This window comes from Lutra lutra, chromosome 8 (genome assembly GCF_902655055.1).
Source record: "Lutra lutra chromosome 8, mLutLut1.2, whole genome shotgun sequence".
Lineage (NCBI taxonomy): Eukaryota > Metazoa > Chordata > Mammalia > Carnivora > Mustelidae > Lutra > Lutra lutra.
This window is the reverse complement of record NC_062285.1, coordinates 110,302,353-110,323,075: the sequence shown is the minus strand read 5'-3', so window position 1 is coordinate 110,323,075 and position 20,723 is coordinate 110,302,353. Positions and strand designations below refer to the sequence as shown.

At 33.9% G+C, this 20,723-nt stretch overlaps 1 protein-coding gene across 4 annotated transcripts in view; it reads right to left on the bottom strand.

Annotated features, from left to right (window-relative positions):
• Positions 1–20,723, bottom strand: part of LRRIQ1 (leucine rich repeats and IQ motif containing 1) — a 219,676-nt gene that overhangs the window by 131,577 nt on the left and 67,376 nt on the right. For 3 of the 4 annotated variants that reach the window (XM_047743254.1, XM_047743252.1, XM_047743253.1), the window contains exons 15-17: positions 9,609–9,788; positions 6,986–7,432; positions 4,976–5,186 (exon numbers count right to left, since the gene is read on the bottom strand). In XM_047743254.1, the coding sequence (XP_047599210.1) occupies positions 4,976–5,186; positions 6,986–7,432; positions 9,609–9,788 (838 nt within the window). The remainder of the gene's footprint in view (positions 1–4,975; positions 5,187–6,985; positions 7,433–9,608; positions 9,789–20,723) is intronic. The other variant, XM_047743255.1, reaches the window with a different exon arrangement.

Sequence of the window (20,723 nt, the reverse complement as noted above, 5' to 3'; positions counted from 1 at the left end):
GTAAACACAGGCACGGACACACAGAGAGACACACATATACACACAAAAGGTGAAGTGAAAAGGAGGGGCAAAAAAAGAACAATTATGTTAATGTTGTTCATTGGAACCAGAACTTTCCATAGAAGAAAAGAAATGTAAATATAAATCAAATAAATAAAAGCCTTATTGTCCTAAATTTAACTTTAAAATATCATCATGAGCCCATGGTACATTTTTTTTCTTAAAAATATGTATTTGTAGCTTATCACTACAATGAAAAAACTTTAAAAACAATGACTTTACCAGTCATTTACCATACCAACAACATCCCTAAAATCCTAATGCATTCCTAAAACCCAGACTGGTCTCTAAATATTCCCACTAAAGGAATCAAAGATCTTCAGAGCAATGACTGGGCTCAGGTTTGAGGCAAAAATATACACAAAATGAACCTGAAACATCATGGCACATTAAAAAGCAAGAGAAATTTTAAAAACGAATGAATTGTGTCACAAAAGCTTAACTTGAAGCTAACTTGGCCAAATGGGACAATTTGAACATCAGTAAGAATGAAACTGCAATGGAATTTAATACATCATATATTTTAAAAATTTATGTGTACATTATGATAGACCATATTATGGTGACCTCTGGAGGATGCTAGGAAACCTCATTAATCTAAAAATTGGTAAAATGGCATTAAGCATTTAACCTACCTTTCCAGTATGAGCTGTACCTCAAGGTAACTAAACAGTCAGTTAAACTAAGCTGCTCTTTACTGACGTATTTTAGTTAATAAATGAAGAAGTTATATGTAGAGTATCAATATTTTACAAACTGTTAATACAAGAATTAATCTAGGCAATGATTATCAATGGTCACTAGTATTCCGAAAAGAGAGGCGACTAGACATTATGTTACCTCCTCACTGTAATACATACCACCACTTACGAGGTATTCTTGACAAAAAGCCAAAACCAAATCATATGAAATTTTAGAATCTACTGTCAGCTTACAGAAAACAAGGGAACAAGAAATATGTAAGTGACACCATGGGAAAGCATCTGGCAAAATTCAGAAAGTAGAAAACTATAGAACAGAAGATCTGGTTTCCTTAATAAACTGCAAGGAAAAAAAGAGAGAGGTTACTATATATTTAAAAGACTTAACATTTAAACTGAAGGCAAGGTAATGACCTTGTTTATATTTTGATCAAGAAAGATCTGTAAACAAATATTTATAAAAGAGAGAAATTTGAATATTGATATTTGGTGATAATGAAAAATAATTTTCAATTTCTAGGTTGATAATATAGTTATAATTAAAACAATAGGTCTTACAGAAATTCATACTGAAATATTTATAAAGGAAGTGATATCTGGGATTTATTTCAAATAATCTGGTGATGAGTGGGGAGAGGTGGGTTGGTTATGAAGAGTTGGTTATAGAAGATAACAAGGTGATGTTCAGACCTCGGGAAAAGAGGGTCTAGAGGGAACTCTTTAATCAGGCCTTCAACAAGGATTGGCTCCCTGTGGTTCACAATGGATCCAGCACGACTCATCAGGCATAGGACTTCTACAAAGCTCTAGAATGCAATACACAGTGTGTGTCATTCTAGTGTGACCCATATAGATACTACCCTCCTAAATCTGCAATAGGGTCAAGAATTCAAGTTCTAGTCATCTCTATTCAGTTTATGAGAAATAATGGTAATATATAATATGTTCGGATTCTTCTAGTTTGTTTCTGTCGAGGTTTCAACTTTTCACCAGTAATCCATCTATAATTAATTCATCTTTCTCCTACATTCAAATTAATTCCCTGGCCAGGCAATTCTACCTATATTAGACATATCTAACATCTTTTTTTTTCCTCCAACTATCAACTCCCACATCCAGAACATACCATATATCTGTTCCCTGTTAAAATCCTTCACATATCTTCAGCCATGTTCGTTCTGTATTTTCCAGTTGTTATGGTAGTCCAGTTTCACTGTAACTTCTTATTATTCCAGAAATATAAAATTCTAGGTTCTTTATACCTAGAATTCCATTCTTACATGTTTACAATGAATCCTATCTATGTTTCAAGGTGTATCTTATATCCTTTATATTAGTTGGGGCAAGCTAAGTATGATAACAAAAATATCCAAAAATGTATAACAACTCAAAAAACAATAGCTTATTTCTTAATTATCTAATAAATATGGAGAGTCTGTAAAGGCAATGGGGCAGCACTTTAAGATAAAGTGATTCTGGGGGCGCCTGGGTGGCTCAGCGGGTTAAGCCGCTGCCTTCGGCTCAGGTCATGATCTCAGGGTCCTGGGATCGAGCCCCGCATCGGGCTCTCTGCTCAGAAGCCTGCTTCTTCCTCTCTCTCTGCCTGCCTCTTCCTCTCTCTCTGCCTGCCTCTCTGCCTACTTGTGATCTCTCTCTGTCAAATGAATAAATAAAATCTTAAAAAAAAAAAAAAAAAGATAAAGTGATTCTGGTATCCAGACTTTCCCGACAGACAGCTTCCAATGATGCCTCAGAAGCTGTCTTCATTTCAACTAGCCAGAAAGAATAAAGAATATGAAGGAATGTCTGTGGTACATTTAATGAGCCAGATATGGAAGTGGTGCATATATCTTTCATTCTTCTTGTATTGACTGGAACTCGGAAAAAGGGCCATGTTAAAGTGCAAGGGAAGGTGGGATATCTAGTCTGGCTGTATACTTGAAAGAAGAGAAGAATATAAGGTTTGGTAAGCAGAGAGCATTTTCTGTGACATCCACCATAAAATTTCCATTTTGCTCCTTCTAAAGCCCAGGTTCTTTCTATCGTATCATGCTCTGCTCTCCAGGATAATCGGGCAGTCTAGAATTCATATTTTAATATGAATGGTTTAAGAAACTAGAGGATTGTGAAAAAAAAAAGAAATTAGATGATTGTACTCAGGAAACAAGAAAATGAAATTGAGATGACTTCAATAATTTTAAGTACCATATTGTACAACATAAAGACTCATTCTAAGTCTCAGACAAAGGCTGGATTATGCTTACTTTTGTTACAGATACACAGAAGATCAACAAAAGAACATTTTGCAGAGATATTAGCCACTGAACTAGACTGTTTCACAAAGTAGTGAACTTTTCTTTACTGACAGAATGAAGCAAAAGTTGAACATCCAGGCACCATCAAGGCTGAAAAAAGTGTAACAACTGATAACAGTAGGGAGTTGGTCTGCATGATATATTCATTCCTCATGTAGCAGAATAATATTTTAAAATAGTAACTGGGGTTTTTTCTTTTCTTCAGAGTTTCCTTGAATCCATTGCCCTACCCTGACTCCCTCTACCATTCAGGCATCAGTAAAACCTTTGCCTATGCTTTGCCTTTAGGAGTACTGTTCAGACAAATTAAGTCAACTGAAATAGTCTGATTCTATTATTCATTAGAACCACAGCAAAGATAATTTTGAAAACTATGGTTTTAATAGTGAAAGTTTTAATTTTAGGGCTCTTCTTCTACTTGTATATGCCAATGCCTTGGAGGCATCCATGACTTCTATCTCTCATATAGCACATCCCCATGAACTGATATCATCACTTCTATCTTCAAAGGAAGTATGCCTCAAAATAAACCAAAATATACTTTGTAATGTGATTTTCTTACCACTTCTACTTCAACACTCTGATCCTAGCTACCATTAACCCTTGTCTGAATTACTGTAATAGCTCCTAACTGATTTTTCTGCTTCTACTCCTGCCTTCCTACAGTATAATCACAACATAAAGTAAACTTGATCATGTGAGTCCATTGCTCAGATTCCTGTCATATCTTCCCATGTCATTCGGAGTAAAAGCCAAAATCTCTACCATGACTTATGATTTGTAAGTGTCACCCTTCTCTCCTCCATCACTGTCCAATCAGACTGGCTTCTCACTGCTCTTTAAACACTGTAGTTTGCTCCTAAATCAGATATTCCACGGTCTGGAATGTTTTTCTCCCAGGCATCCAATGACTTAATCTCTCACTGCAATGTCACCTTTTCCAGTCTTCCCTCTCCATCATATCTGAAATGAAAAACTTTCCCTTGACTCTGCTATCCTGCTTTTCCTACTTTATTTTTCCTTTTAAGACTTATCACTATCTAACATACTTATTTACTTAACTGCTCATTCCAACAGAATACAAGCTAGTAAGATTTCTGTATTAAGAAATATTTATTCAAAAAAAGAAATATTTATTCAATGAATGAATAAAGGGAAATGCTAAATTTTTGGTTACTGTCTTTCAATTCAAGCACAGTACCATGAATTTCCATAGACCTTATGTATTTACTTAGTTTATATTATATTATGTATTTATTTGGTTCTGCATCTCCCATCAGTATGAAAACTCCATGATGGCAGAGAAATTGAATGGCTAATTTAGAGTTATGGTTCCTGAGCCCAGAACAGTCTTTGGCAAATACTAGGTTCTAAAAAATATTTGACAAATAAATAAATAAAAGGATGAATGTGATGTTGGAACTTCATTTCAAAAGCTGATCTTAGTGACTCTTTGGTTTAATCAAGTCTATTCACTTCTTGATTTCTGAATTTTTAATTTGAACATGTATTTGAAGGCCTTTAACAATTACTTTAGTAGATTTTTAAACATTGTTCTAAAAAGAGTTGTAGATTAGGCCAAATGAGAGTTGCTATGGCTAATCAAAATGTTAGCAGATGTGGCAAATGACATATCTGAGCAGAAGCTTTAAATATGATTGTGTGGTTCAGTTTGGCCCTTGATCATGATAATAGTATTTCTAAATTACGAATACTCCTTCAGCCTAGATACTAAGCAGAGGCACAGCCAACCTGCAGCCTTACATATCACCTGAGTAAGAAATACATCCAGTAGTTGTAAATCACTAAGATTTGCCGGTTGTCTGTTATACAGAATAACCCGGTGAAAGATGAGAAATACATCTCTCAGGACTATTTCACCAAAAGATTAAAACTAACCTGAATAAGAATGGCAGACTTCTCCCTCTGTTCTTGGATATTCACAGTGTTTTCTCTTTTTTCTTTCTTTAAAATAGTTTTATTCTTGATGCAGTAATTTGGCTCGGACATCAGGGGTCCTATTGCAGCGGGCTGTAGCTTTGTAGAGAAATGAATACTTCTGCGCACGATGTAACCACGCCAGTATGCCTGGATTACCATAGCTGCCATACTATTAAGAAGAGAAAAAACATGTTTAGTATCCATGAAAACACAGTTGTAGGTGAGAGGTCCTCATAAACTATTTTTGTAAACATGAAATATGTAAGGTATTGGTTAAAAAAAAGAACTTTTGGCTTAACTATAGGCATATACATAAAAATGGAATGGAAAACCTTCAAATCTGAAGGCGAGAAATGCGCCAATAACTTAGTGAAAAGAAGCATTCTTATCTGAAGATGAAAGGATGACAAGAAGAATCTGAATAAACAAGCCTTGCTAAATTTACCCCAGTTTACTATGCTTAGCTCATACTCTTTGCCCTAATCATATTTTCCACGACCTTCTACTTTTCATCAAACTTAATATAAAAGTGCTCAGGTTTAACTATTTCTACAGGTCTTTATTTCTTTATGAAGATTCCCATGTCATGTAAAACTTATATTAAATACATTTCTTTTTTTCTGTTTTATTTTTTTATTATTATGTTCAATTAGCCAGCATATAGTACATTTCTATGTTTTTCTGATATTAATCTACCTTTTGTTACAGGGATTCCAGTTGAGAACTTAGAAGGGTAGAAGTAAAAGCTATTTTTCCTCCCCTACAGAGCAAAAGTAATCAATTAAATTAATGAAATATAAATTAGGAAGTGTTAGAGTTACTTTCAATAAAATTTTTAAAAATGTTTTTGCCTTAGGGAATACATACAAGTTTCAGCATATCAAACTTTTTAACATAACTTTCAGAAAAGAAATCACCATTCATACTGACAACTTCTAAAAGAATAAAGACTAGGAAAAATAAGATTAGCTACCATGATACTCTGCATTCTGCCCTATTCAGCACCTGTTACTGTAGGAGAAGCTGAGTTTAACCAATTTTAATTTTGTTGGCTTGACATTGAAGCCAAAAGTAAAAAAAGAAAAAGATTTTGACAAGCCAAAGTAAAAAGTAATCTTTGCTGGTTCAATAAAAAATTAAAGCCATTAGCTTTATAGTTTTTTAGAAGATTTATCTAATTTTAGAGAGAGAGAGGAGGGCATGTGAGCAGGTAGAGGGCAGAGGAAGAGTGATAAAGAGAATCTTTCAGTAGACTCCCCACTGAGCAGGGAGCCAGCCCTGTGCAGGATTAGATCCCAGGACCCCGAGATTGAGATCAAGATCATGACCTGAGCCAAAGTCAAGAGTCAGATGTTCAACCAACTGAGCTATCCAGGTGCCTACCATTAGCTTTTTAAAAGTATTTCATAGTTAGCAAACCGTGAAACAGACAACTACACAAAAAAACTGAGGGTTGCTAGAGGGTAGGTGGGCAGGTGGATGGGTTAAATGGGCAATGGGGATTAAGGCAATGGGGTGCCTAGGTGGCTCAGTCAATTAAGTGTCTGTTTTCAGCTCAGGTCATGATCCCGGGGTCCTGGGATTGAGCCCCACGTCAGGATCCCTGCTCAGCGGGAAGTCTGCTTCTCTCTCTCCCTTCTCCCCACTCCCACTTGTGCTCTTTCTTGCTACTTCTCTCAAATAAATAAATAAATAGAATCTTTAAAAAAAAAAGAAAAAATAATTTTACATGTTCTCATTTTTTAATAAAATACTAGTCAATTAAATCAGAGCCTGCCAATGTTCAGTAAAGTTAATCTGTACTATAATTAATAATTTGTACACATGTCATATTATTAAGGGAATTAGTATAACATACAATCATTATTTAAATCCTTTACCAAATAAGCATTTGGAAAATTACCTAAGACTATCCATTAAAAATAAAAGATATACAACTGTAAAAGAAAAATGTTCTCTAAATCTTACATTTTTTTCCGATGTTCAGTATTTTGGCAATTCCACAGCAGAGAACTTGTCATTACTGTTTCCATGAATGGGATTCTTTCCATGGAGATACTGTTTGATTTGTTTTTTTTTCTTTTTTGGTCTACTATTTCTTCCTGATTTCTTCCTTCTGTATCTTCACATAAGGAGTTGGTAAATGTGGAATGACTAGAGCCAGAGTTCCTCCATTTCTCAGAGGTATCTGGTGAGTCCAGTTTATATTTGTCTGCACAAGAGTGGAGAACTCTATTTTGCAGTATGCTATCACTATTTGTAGGGGTCAAATGATTTTGCCGGGTTTCAGAGTCTTCTCTCTGGGTGACACTTACATTCCCATGTTCATGTGAATATCGGCATTCATTACTAAGTGTCATTAATTTATTAAAATAATGGCAGAGATTTTCTGCAGCATCCAAGGTGACAAAATTTCTAAACAACCAAAACATTTAATAAGAATTATATCAGCAAATATTAAAATATGTGTAGGTTCTGGAAATTTCCCTTGTGTTTATGGTAAACATGAAAATTAAGCTTTACTACAACATTCATTAAAACCTTATTTCTGGTCATTTATGTAAAAATGTATCTCATTTCTAACAAATCTGAAAATATTTGTTCAGCTAATTTAGATTTGTCAATCCAGACAAAATGTCTGGAAGTTTTAGAACCATTTTTATTCTAGGTATTTTTGGTACAATTGAATGAGAAAAAATCCATGCTTTTACTACCATAAACATGAGAAATCATGGCTGCCTAAATTTGGAGAAGTTATTTATGAAACAGTTAAAAGTACTTTCTACATTGACTCTTGCCATGCAAAATATTTGTATTGGACTTTTAAACAAAGAACTTATATTATGGGAAAGTTTTTATTCCCATTTTTTGCTGGAAAAATTATCCATTGCGAAGAGAATTCAAATACTTGAAGGCATAATTGGTTGTGATCCTCTTAAACAACTGTTGAATTTCTATCTTATTGAGGTTATGGCTTACATAATTAATCAAACTTTCTGTTTGCCGGATTTGGGGATCTTAATAGCAAATGTAAAAGACTCTGCACCTATATGAGCCTTTTTCTTGGTACATTTTACTTATCTTTCCTTGTTTTATTTTTAAGAATTTACTTACTTCCAATGTTTATTTTCTTGACAGTATTTAATATATAGCCAACAAGCCAACAATATATAGCCTTATTTTTTTTCTGAAACATGCAGGATATAAATAAACATAAAACTTTGACCATATATATAAGCATATATATAAATATAAAACTTTTAACCATACAAAATGAAAGTAAACTGTGGAGATAAACAGTCCTGAGTTCAGAGAAGTAATATTAGACATTAGCATAGGCTCCTCCAATGTACTTTCAATATTTTGTATTTCATTCATTTTGGTGGCTAATAATGCAGAAAAGGTTCAACTTGATGTTAGAATATTTAGTGTGTAGGATTGGTGTTGAATTCACCACCATTTATTATTAATGTAAAATATAGTCTATTTTCCATGATCAATGCCAAAATGAAACATGTTGCAATGACAAGAGATTATACAAAGGAATTGAGGAATCTGTTTCAACATGAGGGATATTAGGGTCATCTTTACACAAAAAAATTCTACATTACCACACATATACAAAGAAATGTAAGTTTAGTTTTTCCACAAAGATAAATGTAAATAATCTTAGTATTTGTCAAAAGTAAACATTAATTATATATAACAATTGGCATTATTTTTAAAGCTGTGAGATTTGTTTTTAATCCGAATAGATTATATTAAAAACAGTTAAATGGAAAACAAATCTTATATAGATGAGCAAATATAAATATGTGAAAAGCAATATTAAAGACTGCAATTTAATGATTAAGTTTAGGTATTTGGAAGGACATATTACAGTTACAATTCAGTTAAAATGAAGGGTCACCATAAGTGAAATATGAAATTGTTTCTTTTTTTATTTGTGTTTTCTGGAGTAATGCAAATTAGAAAATACAGTTAGAGAAAGATCACCTGTAATTCTTTCACACTAACACATTCCTAATTTGGGATGGGGAGTGGGAAGTTCTCTTTCTTTTATATCTGATTAGGTCTCTACTCTTAGCTTCTGCTCCTCTGAATATGTGCATGTGTTGACTACTTTTCTCTACTGTGCTCGCCTAATATTTTAATACATAAGTATAATATATATACAATATATCTTAATATATAATAAATGTTATACTTATAAAATTTGCCTTGCTCCATTGTAACTGTCTAATTTTCTCTTATGTTAATCTGTGAATTAAGGATAACGTGTAATACTTAGCTTATTTTTGTGTCTTGCCTACAATAATTGTCAAACAAATTTATGACTGATTAATTGAATGAATGACTGAATGGATGTTTGATTCTTGTCTTGAAATTATCCTTATGACTTCATTTATAATAACTAATACTTTAGCATTTAAACTATAATTTGAATTATGTTTTTAAGGGAAAATATCCCTAAAACACACAGTCTTAATCCAAAAAAATGTGTCATTGTGTTAATCAGAGTATTTTAAAATTATATACATATACTGAATTATTTCTTTAAATTATGACATGGAGAAGTGAATAGTCTTACCCTTTTCCATTAATATAGCTTTCAACTAGTGAGTTGAATTCTTGAATCTGAGACTGACAAAGTATCACAAAACGTCCTAATTCTGGCTCATAGTATTCTTCAGTTTGCCTTTCTGAATAAGAGTTTAGCATTTCACCATTGAGGATTCTTAGAGCTGGTAACACTTTAAGTAGAAAATCCCTATTGAAAGCAGAAAAAAAAATTAATTATCTTGGAAAGGAGAGTTTATATCTAAAATAACCATGTACCCATTATTTAAACAATATAAGCACAGGAAACAGGAAATGCTGTTAACTTTGTAGAGAAAATTATATTCTTAAACTTGTTAAAAAAATTTTATAGTATCATATCATGTACAAAGTTAGGGTTTAGAGACTTAACGAACAATTAACAATTTTCTTCTTAACACAAATGAGAAATTTAAGCAGCTGGAAACGGGCTGGGAGTAAATAAAAGTTTACACTATATAAAGAATAATCTCAGATACACTCTTTTAAAAAGATGGTAATATAATAATCTTACTGAAATTTGATGTTTATTTTAAGAAGTAGAGGTAAATTCTGATTGTTTCTCTTGGTAAAATATACTTAAGAATAGGGCTAAAACGAGACCAGTAAGAGATCACCCTGTTTATCATGATCTGAAAAATATAAACTTAGATTCCTTCCTGAGTCTTGCTAAGGATTATAATAATACAAATCTTTGAGGTATCAGCAAAAGTCTGTTCAACTTAAAAGCCTAATTCTGTGAAAAACCAAGTCAGATAGCAAAAGCTGTCGACCAAACCTAGCCATTTATAAGTACTTGCCAAACCTTTCACAAGGGTACTGCGGGCCTCTTTTACAAGTCCACTAATGATCACAGGGGTAAAATGGAGTTCTTAAATGAATAAAACCCCTTAGTTAAAAACTTTCATTTCCTAAAAGGAGAAGTACAAACTGATGAAAGATATCAAAGAAGTAAATAAATGGAAAGATGCCCAGTGACGTTATCTTCAGAGATAAGAAGATCAATATTGTCAAGAAATCAATTCTTCTCAACTTGATCTATAGACTCAATGTAATTCCACTAAAATACTAGTAAGGTAATATTTTGCATATCAACAGACTGATCCTAAAGTTTATAAAAAGAGGAAAACAACAACAACAACAACACCCCAGAATAGCCAATTCTATATTTAAGAAAAAAGAACAAAGCTGGAAGACTAACACTTTCGACTTCAGACTTATTGTGAAGCCACAGTAATCAAGACAGTATGGTATTGACAAAAGAATAGACAAATAGACCAGTGGAACAGAAGAGAGAGCCCAGAAGTAGATCCCCATGAACAGACTAGTTGCAACTAATCTTTGACAAAGAAGCAAAGGCAATACAATACAAGATAAATGATGCTGGGACAATTAGACATCTACATGCCAATAAATACATACACATATACAGACAGACAGACACAGACTCTGTACTCTTCAGAAAATTTAACTCAAAATGGGTGAGAGACTTAAACATAAAATGCAAAACTATAAAACTTCTAGAGGATAACACAGGAGAAAATCTAGATGACACTGGTATAATGATGGATTTTTAGATATAACACCTAAGACACAATTCAAGAGAAATAATTGATAAGCTGGATTTCATTAAACTTAAACTTGTGAAAGACAGTGTCAAGAGAATGTGAAGACAAGCCACATACTAGGAAAAATTATGTGATAAAGGGGTTGGTATCCAAAAATATAAAAAGATTTTTTAAAACTCAACAATAAGAAAGGCGCCTGGGTGGCTCAGTTGGTTAAGCATCTGTCTTAAGCCCCACATGGGGCTCTCTGCTTACTAGGAATCTGCTTCTCCCTCTCCGTCTGGTCATGCTCTCTCTCTCTCTCCCTCAAAAAAATAAATAAAATTGTAAAAAAACTCAACAATAAGAAAATAAATATACCAATTAAAAAATGGGCCCAAAACCTTAACACCTCACCAAAGAAGATACACAGATGGCAAGTAAGCATATGAAAGATGTTCAACATCATTTGTCATTAGACAACTATAAATTAAAATATTAGTAAAAAATAAAATAAAATAATAAGATACTATTATCTACATATTAGAATGTCCAATCCAAAACGCTCATACCACCAAATGCTGGTGAGGATGTGAAGAAACAGAAACCCATTCACTGCTAGTGGAAATGCAGAACCAGTGTAGCTACATTGGAAGACAGTTTCGTGGTTTCTTACTTTTACTTTAATCCAACAATGTGCTCCTTGGATATACCCAAATTAACTAAAACTTATGTCTGCTCCAAAATCTCCACAGAGACATTTATAGCAGCTTTACCTGCAATTGCCAAAACCTGGAAACAACCAAGATGTCCTTCGGTAGATGAAAGAATAAATAAACTGTTACATCCATACAAAGGAATATTACTTAGCGCTAAAAAGAAATGAGCTATCAAGCCATGAATAGACATGGAGGAATCTTAAATGCATATTACTAAGTGAAAGGAGGTCACATGCTGTACAATTCCAACTATGTGAAATTCTCGAAAGAAGCAAAACTGTAGAGACAGCAAAAAGATCAGTAGTTGCCAGGGATTAAGGTGGAGGGTGGGATGAATAGGCAAAGCACCAACCATTTTTAGGACAGTAAAACTATTCTACATAATACTGCAACATAGTGGATACATGTCATTATACATTTGTCAAAACCCATAGGATACACAACCCCAAGAATAAACTCTAATGTAAAGTATGGACTTCAGGTGATAATGATGTGTTGGTGTGGGTTCACCAATTATAATAAGTATACAAATTTGGTACAGGATGTTGATAGTGGGGGAGTTTGTCTATCTGTGGGGACAAGGTGTATGTGGGTATTCTCTATATTTTTTTGTTTAATTTTGCTAACTTGACCTTCTCTAAAAAATAAAGATTTTTAGGGGTGCCTCAGTGGCTCAGTCGGTTCAGTGTTTGCTTTCAGCTTGGGTCGTGATCCCAGGGTCCTGGGATGGAGCCCCACATTGGGCTCCCCGCTTAGAGGGGATCCTGCTTCTCCCTCTTCCACTGTCTGCTGCTCTCCCCTGCTTGTGCTCTCTCTCTCTCTCTCTGTCAAATAAATAAATGAAATTTTTTTAAAAAGTTTTCTAATTAAAACAAAACAAAACAAAACAAACTTACAGTTTCTAAAAACTAAATGAAGGATGGCAAGATAAGATTACTAAAATGCTAAGGTTTGGGGCGCCTGGGTGGCTCAATAGGTTAAAGCCTTTGCCTTTGGCTCAGGTCATGGTCTCAGGGTCCTGGGATTGAACCCGCATAGGGCTCTCTGCTCAGCAGGGAGCCTGCTTCCTCCCTTTCTCTCTCTGCCTGCCTCTCTGTCTACTTGTGATCTCTGTCTGTCAAATAAAAAATAAAATCTTTTAAAAAATAAATAAATAAATAAATAAAAATAAAATGCTAAGGTTTGAGAAGGAAAGCTCCAGTCAGTTATTCCCTCAACCTAGATGGTGTAGTAAGGGTGGACATATCCATTTATATAAACACAGTTGTAAAACATAATTTTATATATCTATATAAATAATTTATATATAATTTACATTTTTATATATTTATGTAAATTTATATATAAATGAAGGATGTGGTCCACTAAAGGCACAAATTCTAAAGGTTAACTAAAGTCATAACACATCGCTACATATAGTTACAATCTTGATAGTGCTTAATAAAAGATAATCACAAGAAAGGTACAAATATATCTCCTTAAATTAAAGCAAAAAAAGAGAAGAAAAACACCACAGTTTTTCATTTACTGGGGACGCATGATTAATTTCGCACCTTCACCTCCCTCCACTCTCTGAGAAATGAGACCTTTTTTTCTTACAGATATTTAAATAAGGAAAGAGGGAACACAAATAGATTTTGTTCTTCAAGGTAATTATTAGACATTTTACAATGTTAAAGAGTTTAAGCTAGTTATGAAAACTTGGGTCCATCATTTCCTGGCCTCTTGACTAAGATCAAGTGAAAATTTGGGTCTATATATTTTGAGCTTTTTAACGCTTTTTTTAGGCTTGAAGCTATCAATATTTCTCCTATCATAAACTACCACACTTACCACAAAGGGTTAAATAAGTGACATATATTATATTTCTGTTTCAATTCATTTTAAGATGTGGTTCAAAAGCAGAATGCTCATTAAGATAATAGCTATTCACCACAGAGGTAATGAAGTAATCAGAGGTAATAAAATAGGTATAATATTAAATATAACATAAAGTCTTTGACTGAAGTTATCGTTAATGCAAGGAAAGGTTAATCTCTAAAACTGAAGCTGGTAGGGGCACCTGGGTGGCTTAATGGGTTAAAGCCTCTGCCTTCGGCTTAGGTCATGATCTCAGGGTCCTGGGATCAAGCCCCACGTCCATCGGGCTCTCTGCTCAACAGGGAACCTGCTTCCCTTCCTCTCTCTCTGCCTGCCTCTCTGCCTACTTGAGATGTCTGTCAAATAAATAAATAAAATCTTTTTTAAAAAAGCTCAATCTTATAATAATTAAAATAGGGAGAGATTAACTACCCATATTCTATTCTACCAAATTATTTATTACATTACTAATGAAACTACATTGCATTCTAAATCTCCCTCGAAGTACCCCGTCAAGTTTTCTTCAAAACATGACTATAATGTCAAACTTATTTAAAGCTATAAAATGCCAGGTATTAAGTAAAGATGCTTTAGAAATGTGATAATAAAGGGTATTAAAAATTAAAACTATATAGGTGTTCATGACAGTTTTAAAAAGATGCTCTAATCCTATTAATGATCTTATTTCTTTAGATCATTTCTCCTAAAATACAGAAAGCAAACATAAGCCTTCAAGAATTTGATGGAATTAGCCCTAGACAATAACCAACAGTTCTAATTCTTTGTGTACCAATCAAATTTCTGTCTGATACCTTGGTCTCCAGAATGGACCCAGCCAGCAAAGGAATGAGGTATGCTAATAGCGGGCTTTGGTCTTTGAATAGGTATATCTTACAAGGAAAATTAGATAAGGCAGATTTCCTTACTGTAAATTGGATTTCTTAAGAGTTAGTTAAACCTGATTTGTTTATTTCTTTTGTTCAGTCATTTCTGGTTAAATAACAGTAAGCTGTTGGACCTATAAAACTTTTCAACAGGACCCTGGACCCACAGTGATAATGCAGATGAAGTAACACTAAGACCCTCTTGAACAGCCATCTTTCAGGTCTTATTTTGCCTATTTAATGAGGTGTCAACAAAAGGAAGAAAATACTCATGCTGTTTTCATGAGAGCCACAGGGTCTCAAACACTTATTTTTTATCTTAGTCACTCTCTAGTTCCACTAGAATGGGAATTCAAGGTTAGATCCCTCTGTGTAACTTCAACCCTGCAGGGCAGTGTCTCTGAAAAGATTGTCCTTGAACTACTGTATTAGTAGTACCTGGGATGCTTTTTTAGATTCAGTTATGCTCAAAGACCTCTGCTAGTGGGATCTGGGGAATTTGCATTTTTAAAATATAGCCTTTCTTATGTACCTTAAAGAATTAAGAACCATTGCATTGGGAGGAAAATAGACTACAAGAAGTTGTGCTAAAATCAGAGATGCTCAGGGTGCCTGGATGGCTGAGGTGATTAAGTTAAGCATGTGACTTGGTTTGGTTCAGATCAGGTCATGGTTTGAGATTCAGCCCCACATCAGGCTCTGCACTCAGCAGAAGTCTGCTTCCCCTCTCCCTTTTCCACTGTTCCCCCCAACCCTCCCCATCATGTGCATATATGTGCATGCTCTCTCTCAGATAAATAAATAAATAAATAAATCTTTAAAGCTCCAGGTTGAACTGAAGTTCTAATCATTCATAATTGTTTTAAATTTTCAAGAAAAATATAGCTTACTTGAAAACTTGTAGCATGTCCTATATGTCAGAGAATTTACTAAAATAAGAGATATTGTGGACCTGGACAGTTATATTCAAATGATCTGCTTACTGATTAACATTGCCATTGGTTTTGTGTAAATGATATGAAAGTGTCTTGGAAAAGTATTCTTGTAACACTAAAGTTACAGAATACATATCACATATACAGAGAAATCAGCTTTCTATTCAGAAATAATTGCTGACAAAATAAGGAGCTATTTTAACTAAATAACCTAATATAATCTTAGAAGCAAAAATATAATAATTTGCTTTATCAGATTAATGGAAAGATCAATATTTTACTACCAGCATATTGTATTTAATACAACTGTTTGTGCTCTGGACAATTAAAATAATGAAAAATAAGTAAATCCAAAGGCAATATAGGACATTAGGTTTGTTTCTAGATATTACAAATGGCATTATGTGGAAGCTGTTTGGATGTTAACTAACCATATCAACAAGGGAAAAAAATGATAATTTGCCATCAAATACTATATTTTAGATATGGCTATTGATATAGATATCATTATGTACAATATTATAGCTATAGGAAATAATTATAGAGAATGTGGCTCAACAGGACTTGAATTTTCACATTGAAAATGTTTTTTTAAAGATTTTTTATTTATTTATTTGACAGACAGAGATCACAAGCAGGCAGAGAAGCAGGCAGAGAGAGAGGAGGAAGCAGGCTCCCTGCTGAGCAGACAGCCCAACGTGGGGCTCGATCCCACGACCCTGGGATTGTGACCTGAGCCGAAGGCAGAGGCTTTAACCCACTGACCCAGGCGCCCCACATCAAAAATATTTTGATGTTATAATTCATCACCTATATAAAAATGTTCCCAGTTTGAGTCAGAATATTTGAAACTTCTTTGGATATAAAAATTTAGCTTAATTAGATATTCAAGACTATGACAATATCTTGAAATTTGTGATTTATATGATAAATATAAACATTTGACTTAGTGTTTTATGTTAAACATATTTTTTTAAAGAATAGTTCTCAGATCTGTATAAATTAGTAGTGAAATGGGCTGGCCTTAAGTTCAAATGTAGCCTTATAAGAGTCTATGATGAATATATTAGAAAGTGCTGTAAAAAGTTGATTCATATTGGAAATGAAGTATAAGAATACTGTGAGATCTCAACATTAGTTTTTCCAGCTGGGCTCCTCCTAGCAAAGGGCTGAATCAATATTTCATTTAGTGAAAACTTCCTGGTGAATATTCTGTCACTTAAGAGACTCTATTCATCATTAATGAACGAAACACATTCCCAAAGGAGATTCCAAACTGAGTCTGTAGATAAAGTTTTAAAAAGAGATTTTTTTAGTACATCAGTTTTGTCCATGTTATCACTGGCCAGACATAAAAGTAAGAAGCCAATTGGGAAAATCTATAACTAATCCTTTTGTTGGTATCAAGGGGTTATGTAAAGTTCATTGGAACATACTGCTTAAAGTTTGACTTGATCCTTTCATTAACAAATCCATATTTTATGGATTACTGGATTTTATACCCTTTAGATAACTGAATCTCTTCTTGAAATTATGAAAGCTGTATTAGGCCAACTGATCAAAGTGAAATTTGATAAGCAAAATTTTCAAGTTGGTATGAGTCTAGTCCAATAAAGTTCATTTAAACATAAAAATTCTAATACCTAAATAATTGTACATCTATAAGTACTACCGTTTTCTTTCAATATTATTTCTAACTAAATATTTTCTTTAAAACTGTAAAGTATATATATTTAGTAAGTATATTATGTATTAGTTTAGTACTAAGTATATATATACTTAGTAGTATAGTAGTAAAATGTGCATATTTATCTTTATAAATTAAATAGATTTATATCAATATATTTTTCTATCAGCCTATTTGATTCAACAAACTAAGTATTTATTCTTCATGCAAAAAAACCTAAATAAATTCAAAGATTATTCAGGATATAGGTTTGTTTCTAGTTACTGCAACTGGTGACATGGCAGCTGTTTAAATGGAACTGATAACAAATCAGCAAGAGAATTCATGTTCTATTTGCTCAACGTCTAATAGAAAAACCATGCTCCCCCCCAAAAGAACTTGCTCTGAATAATGGGCACAACCACTTATTTCTGTTTGTCATCATAGATTTGGTCTATATAGCTACTGAGGAAAATAAAGACTTATACCTAAAAACAACCCACCAGGTATTTTCATTATAAATAAAATGGCCTGCGAAGCAGAGACTTTTGGACATAGTTACACCCACTTTTTGTATGGGAAGTTTCACTCTAAGGTTTGCTTTCTAAAAATGAGGACCTAAAGGGGCACCTGGGTAGTTCAGTTGGCTAAGCATCTGACTCTTGATTTCAACTCAGTCATGATCTCAGGGTCCTGGGATCAAGTCCCATATTAGGTTTGGTGCTCTGCCTGATCCTCTCCCTCTGCTCACTCCCCTCGAGCATTATCTCTCTTTCTCTCTCTCTTGCTCTCACTTTTTTTTTTTAGATTTTTTTAAATTTAATTTTTTTTAGTGTTCCAAGATTCATTGTTTATGTACCACTGTATCTCTCAAATAAATAAGTAAAATCTTAAAAAATAAAATAAAATAATAAAAATAAATGAAAATGAGGAGGCCTAAACCTGGGGATTAGGGTTTTAAACCCTAATGTAAGAAAAACACAGCCCCAGAACTTGAGCTAGTATAGCTAGATGGAAATCTTTACTACTTCTATGCCAAATGAGAGAGTCCTTTTTCCAGTTGGCAAGAGGTCTAGACACATATTTAGGGGGTCTTTAGTAATTTGTCCTGAGATCAGTTTTTCAGGAAACATGAGGAACTTGACAAACATTATGGATCCCTAAAAGTCAAAGAACCCTAGCTGTAGAACTGACACTGATAATTACTACAAATCAATAATAAGATCAGTTGTCAATTTATAGGTAATAACACTTTCAATCACTAAAGTGAAATTTTAAAAATTCAATAGAAAAATGAGAGGGTCTGAAACATGCATTATTTTTCAATTTTTTACACATTATAGTGTAAAATTCTGTAAGGTATTCCTTCAATAAATAATTTTGGTCATCTATGACATATATATGTCATATATATGTATATCCTATACATATATATTATACATACATATCCTATATACACACATATATAGTTACCTAGGAAAATAAAAATATCTATGTAAAAATAAACCATCAGGGGCACCTGGGTGGCTCAGTGGGTTAAGCCTCTGCCTTCGGCTCAGGTCATGATCCCAGGGTCCTGGGATCCAGCCCCACATTGGGCTCTCTGCTCAGCAGGGAGCCTGCTTCCCTTCCTCTCTCTCTCTGCCTGCTTCTCTGCCTACTTTTGATCTCTGTCTGTCAAATAAATAAATAAAATCTTTAAAAAAAATAAAAAATAAAAAAATAAACCATCAGATACTTTCATTATAAATAATACCACCTCCCAAGCAGATTATTTAGTAATTATTTAGACATAATCATTCTTCCTTGTGTATGGAAATTTTCACTCTAAGGTCACTCTTCTAGCTCTAAACTAGAAGAATCTGTACAATAATACAATACAATAATCTGAGACCACTCCCACTACTTAATTTTAGCCCTCTTTTTTTTTAAGATTTTATTTTTATTTATTTTTATTTTTTTTCCCCTAGAACATCCTTTTTTTTTTTTTTAATTTCTTTTCAGCATAACAGAATTCATTGTTATTGCACCACACCTAGTGCTCCATGCCATATGTGCCCTCCATATTACCCACCACCTGGCTCCCCCAACCTCCCACCCCCCGACCCTTCAAAACCCTCAGATTGTTTTTCAGAGTCTATAGTCTCCCATGGTTCATCTGCCCCTCTAATTTCCCTCAACTCCCTTCTCCTCTCCATCTCCCTATGTCCTCCATGTATTTGTTAAGCTCCACAAATAAGTGAAACCATAGACCTCTTTTAATGCCTGGACTCTCTAACAACATTTAATTTGGATACTTTCCCTAATCTCTTATCACTTTGCTGCTGAAAAAAAAATCTTCCCCAAACACTATTTTCCTTTTCATACAACTATTCAAAATTTCTCTATAGGTCCTTAAAAACAGTGGCTAACATTTGCCAACTGTGCTATATGCTAGGCACTACTATAAATTGCTTTTATGCAGCAACATATTTAGTCCTCACAAAGACTACTGGCGTACTCTGGTGGCCGTGTTCTTCTCTACATTTTCTGGCCTCTTCTGCAGTTAGTTGGACCTTATGACTGGTTACAGCTAGTAGAATATGAGAGGAGAGATCAATGCCACTTTTGAGAGCAGACTGGTTAAATATCCATTATTCTTTCTTTGTGGCCTCTTTCCCCTCCCTCACCAGAATCTACTACCTAAAAAAGTCAGATTACATTGAAGTCACATGACACAGAGCCACAAAATGGAAGTATCCTAAGTTTCTGAGTCTGCTTAGAGAGGCCAAACTTACATCAGATACAATATAAACAATAAATAAGCTCCTATTTATAAAATCACATAAACCTCTGGGTTTATTGTTATGTGGTACAACCTATATTACCTTAATGGATAAATCCTGAGGTAGCTACTATTATTATGATTATGAAGACACTGAGACATAGCTAGATTAGGTAATTTGTGCAAGGCAAACAGCTAGGAAGTGGTAGAACTAGATGCACCTGACCAGTTTACTCGCAAGGCACATACATATTTCTAGTATGCTACAGGCTCTCTACATGACCACTGGATAAAGGAGACTTGTTCACAATCCAGTGGCATTATATCATGTGGCACAGTAAAGTAAAGTATTTAAATTTCAGGCTTTAGAACTCAAATCCCTTCCCTGACACATCACAGCTGGGCAAATCACAAGGAATCCAAGCTTCAGTAAATACCTCTGTAAAATTGGAATAATAATTACAGAATCCAACTCAGAGTTGCTGTGGCGTAATATGTATAGATAGTAGACCATTCTCTGACCCACTGTAAATCCACACACTTGATTTCTTACTTCCTTCCAAAGATATTACCCCCTCTATCTGTCTCCTTTACACCTGAATAGACCAGAGCCTAACCTTGCCCTTTGCATTCCCTCCTTTTCATTGATATTTCCTCTATCGGAAGTGGGTTTTTTTTTCTTTTAAATTTGATTTTTAAATCCTATCAAACTTTTGATATTTAACCCAAAGT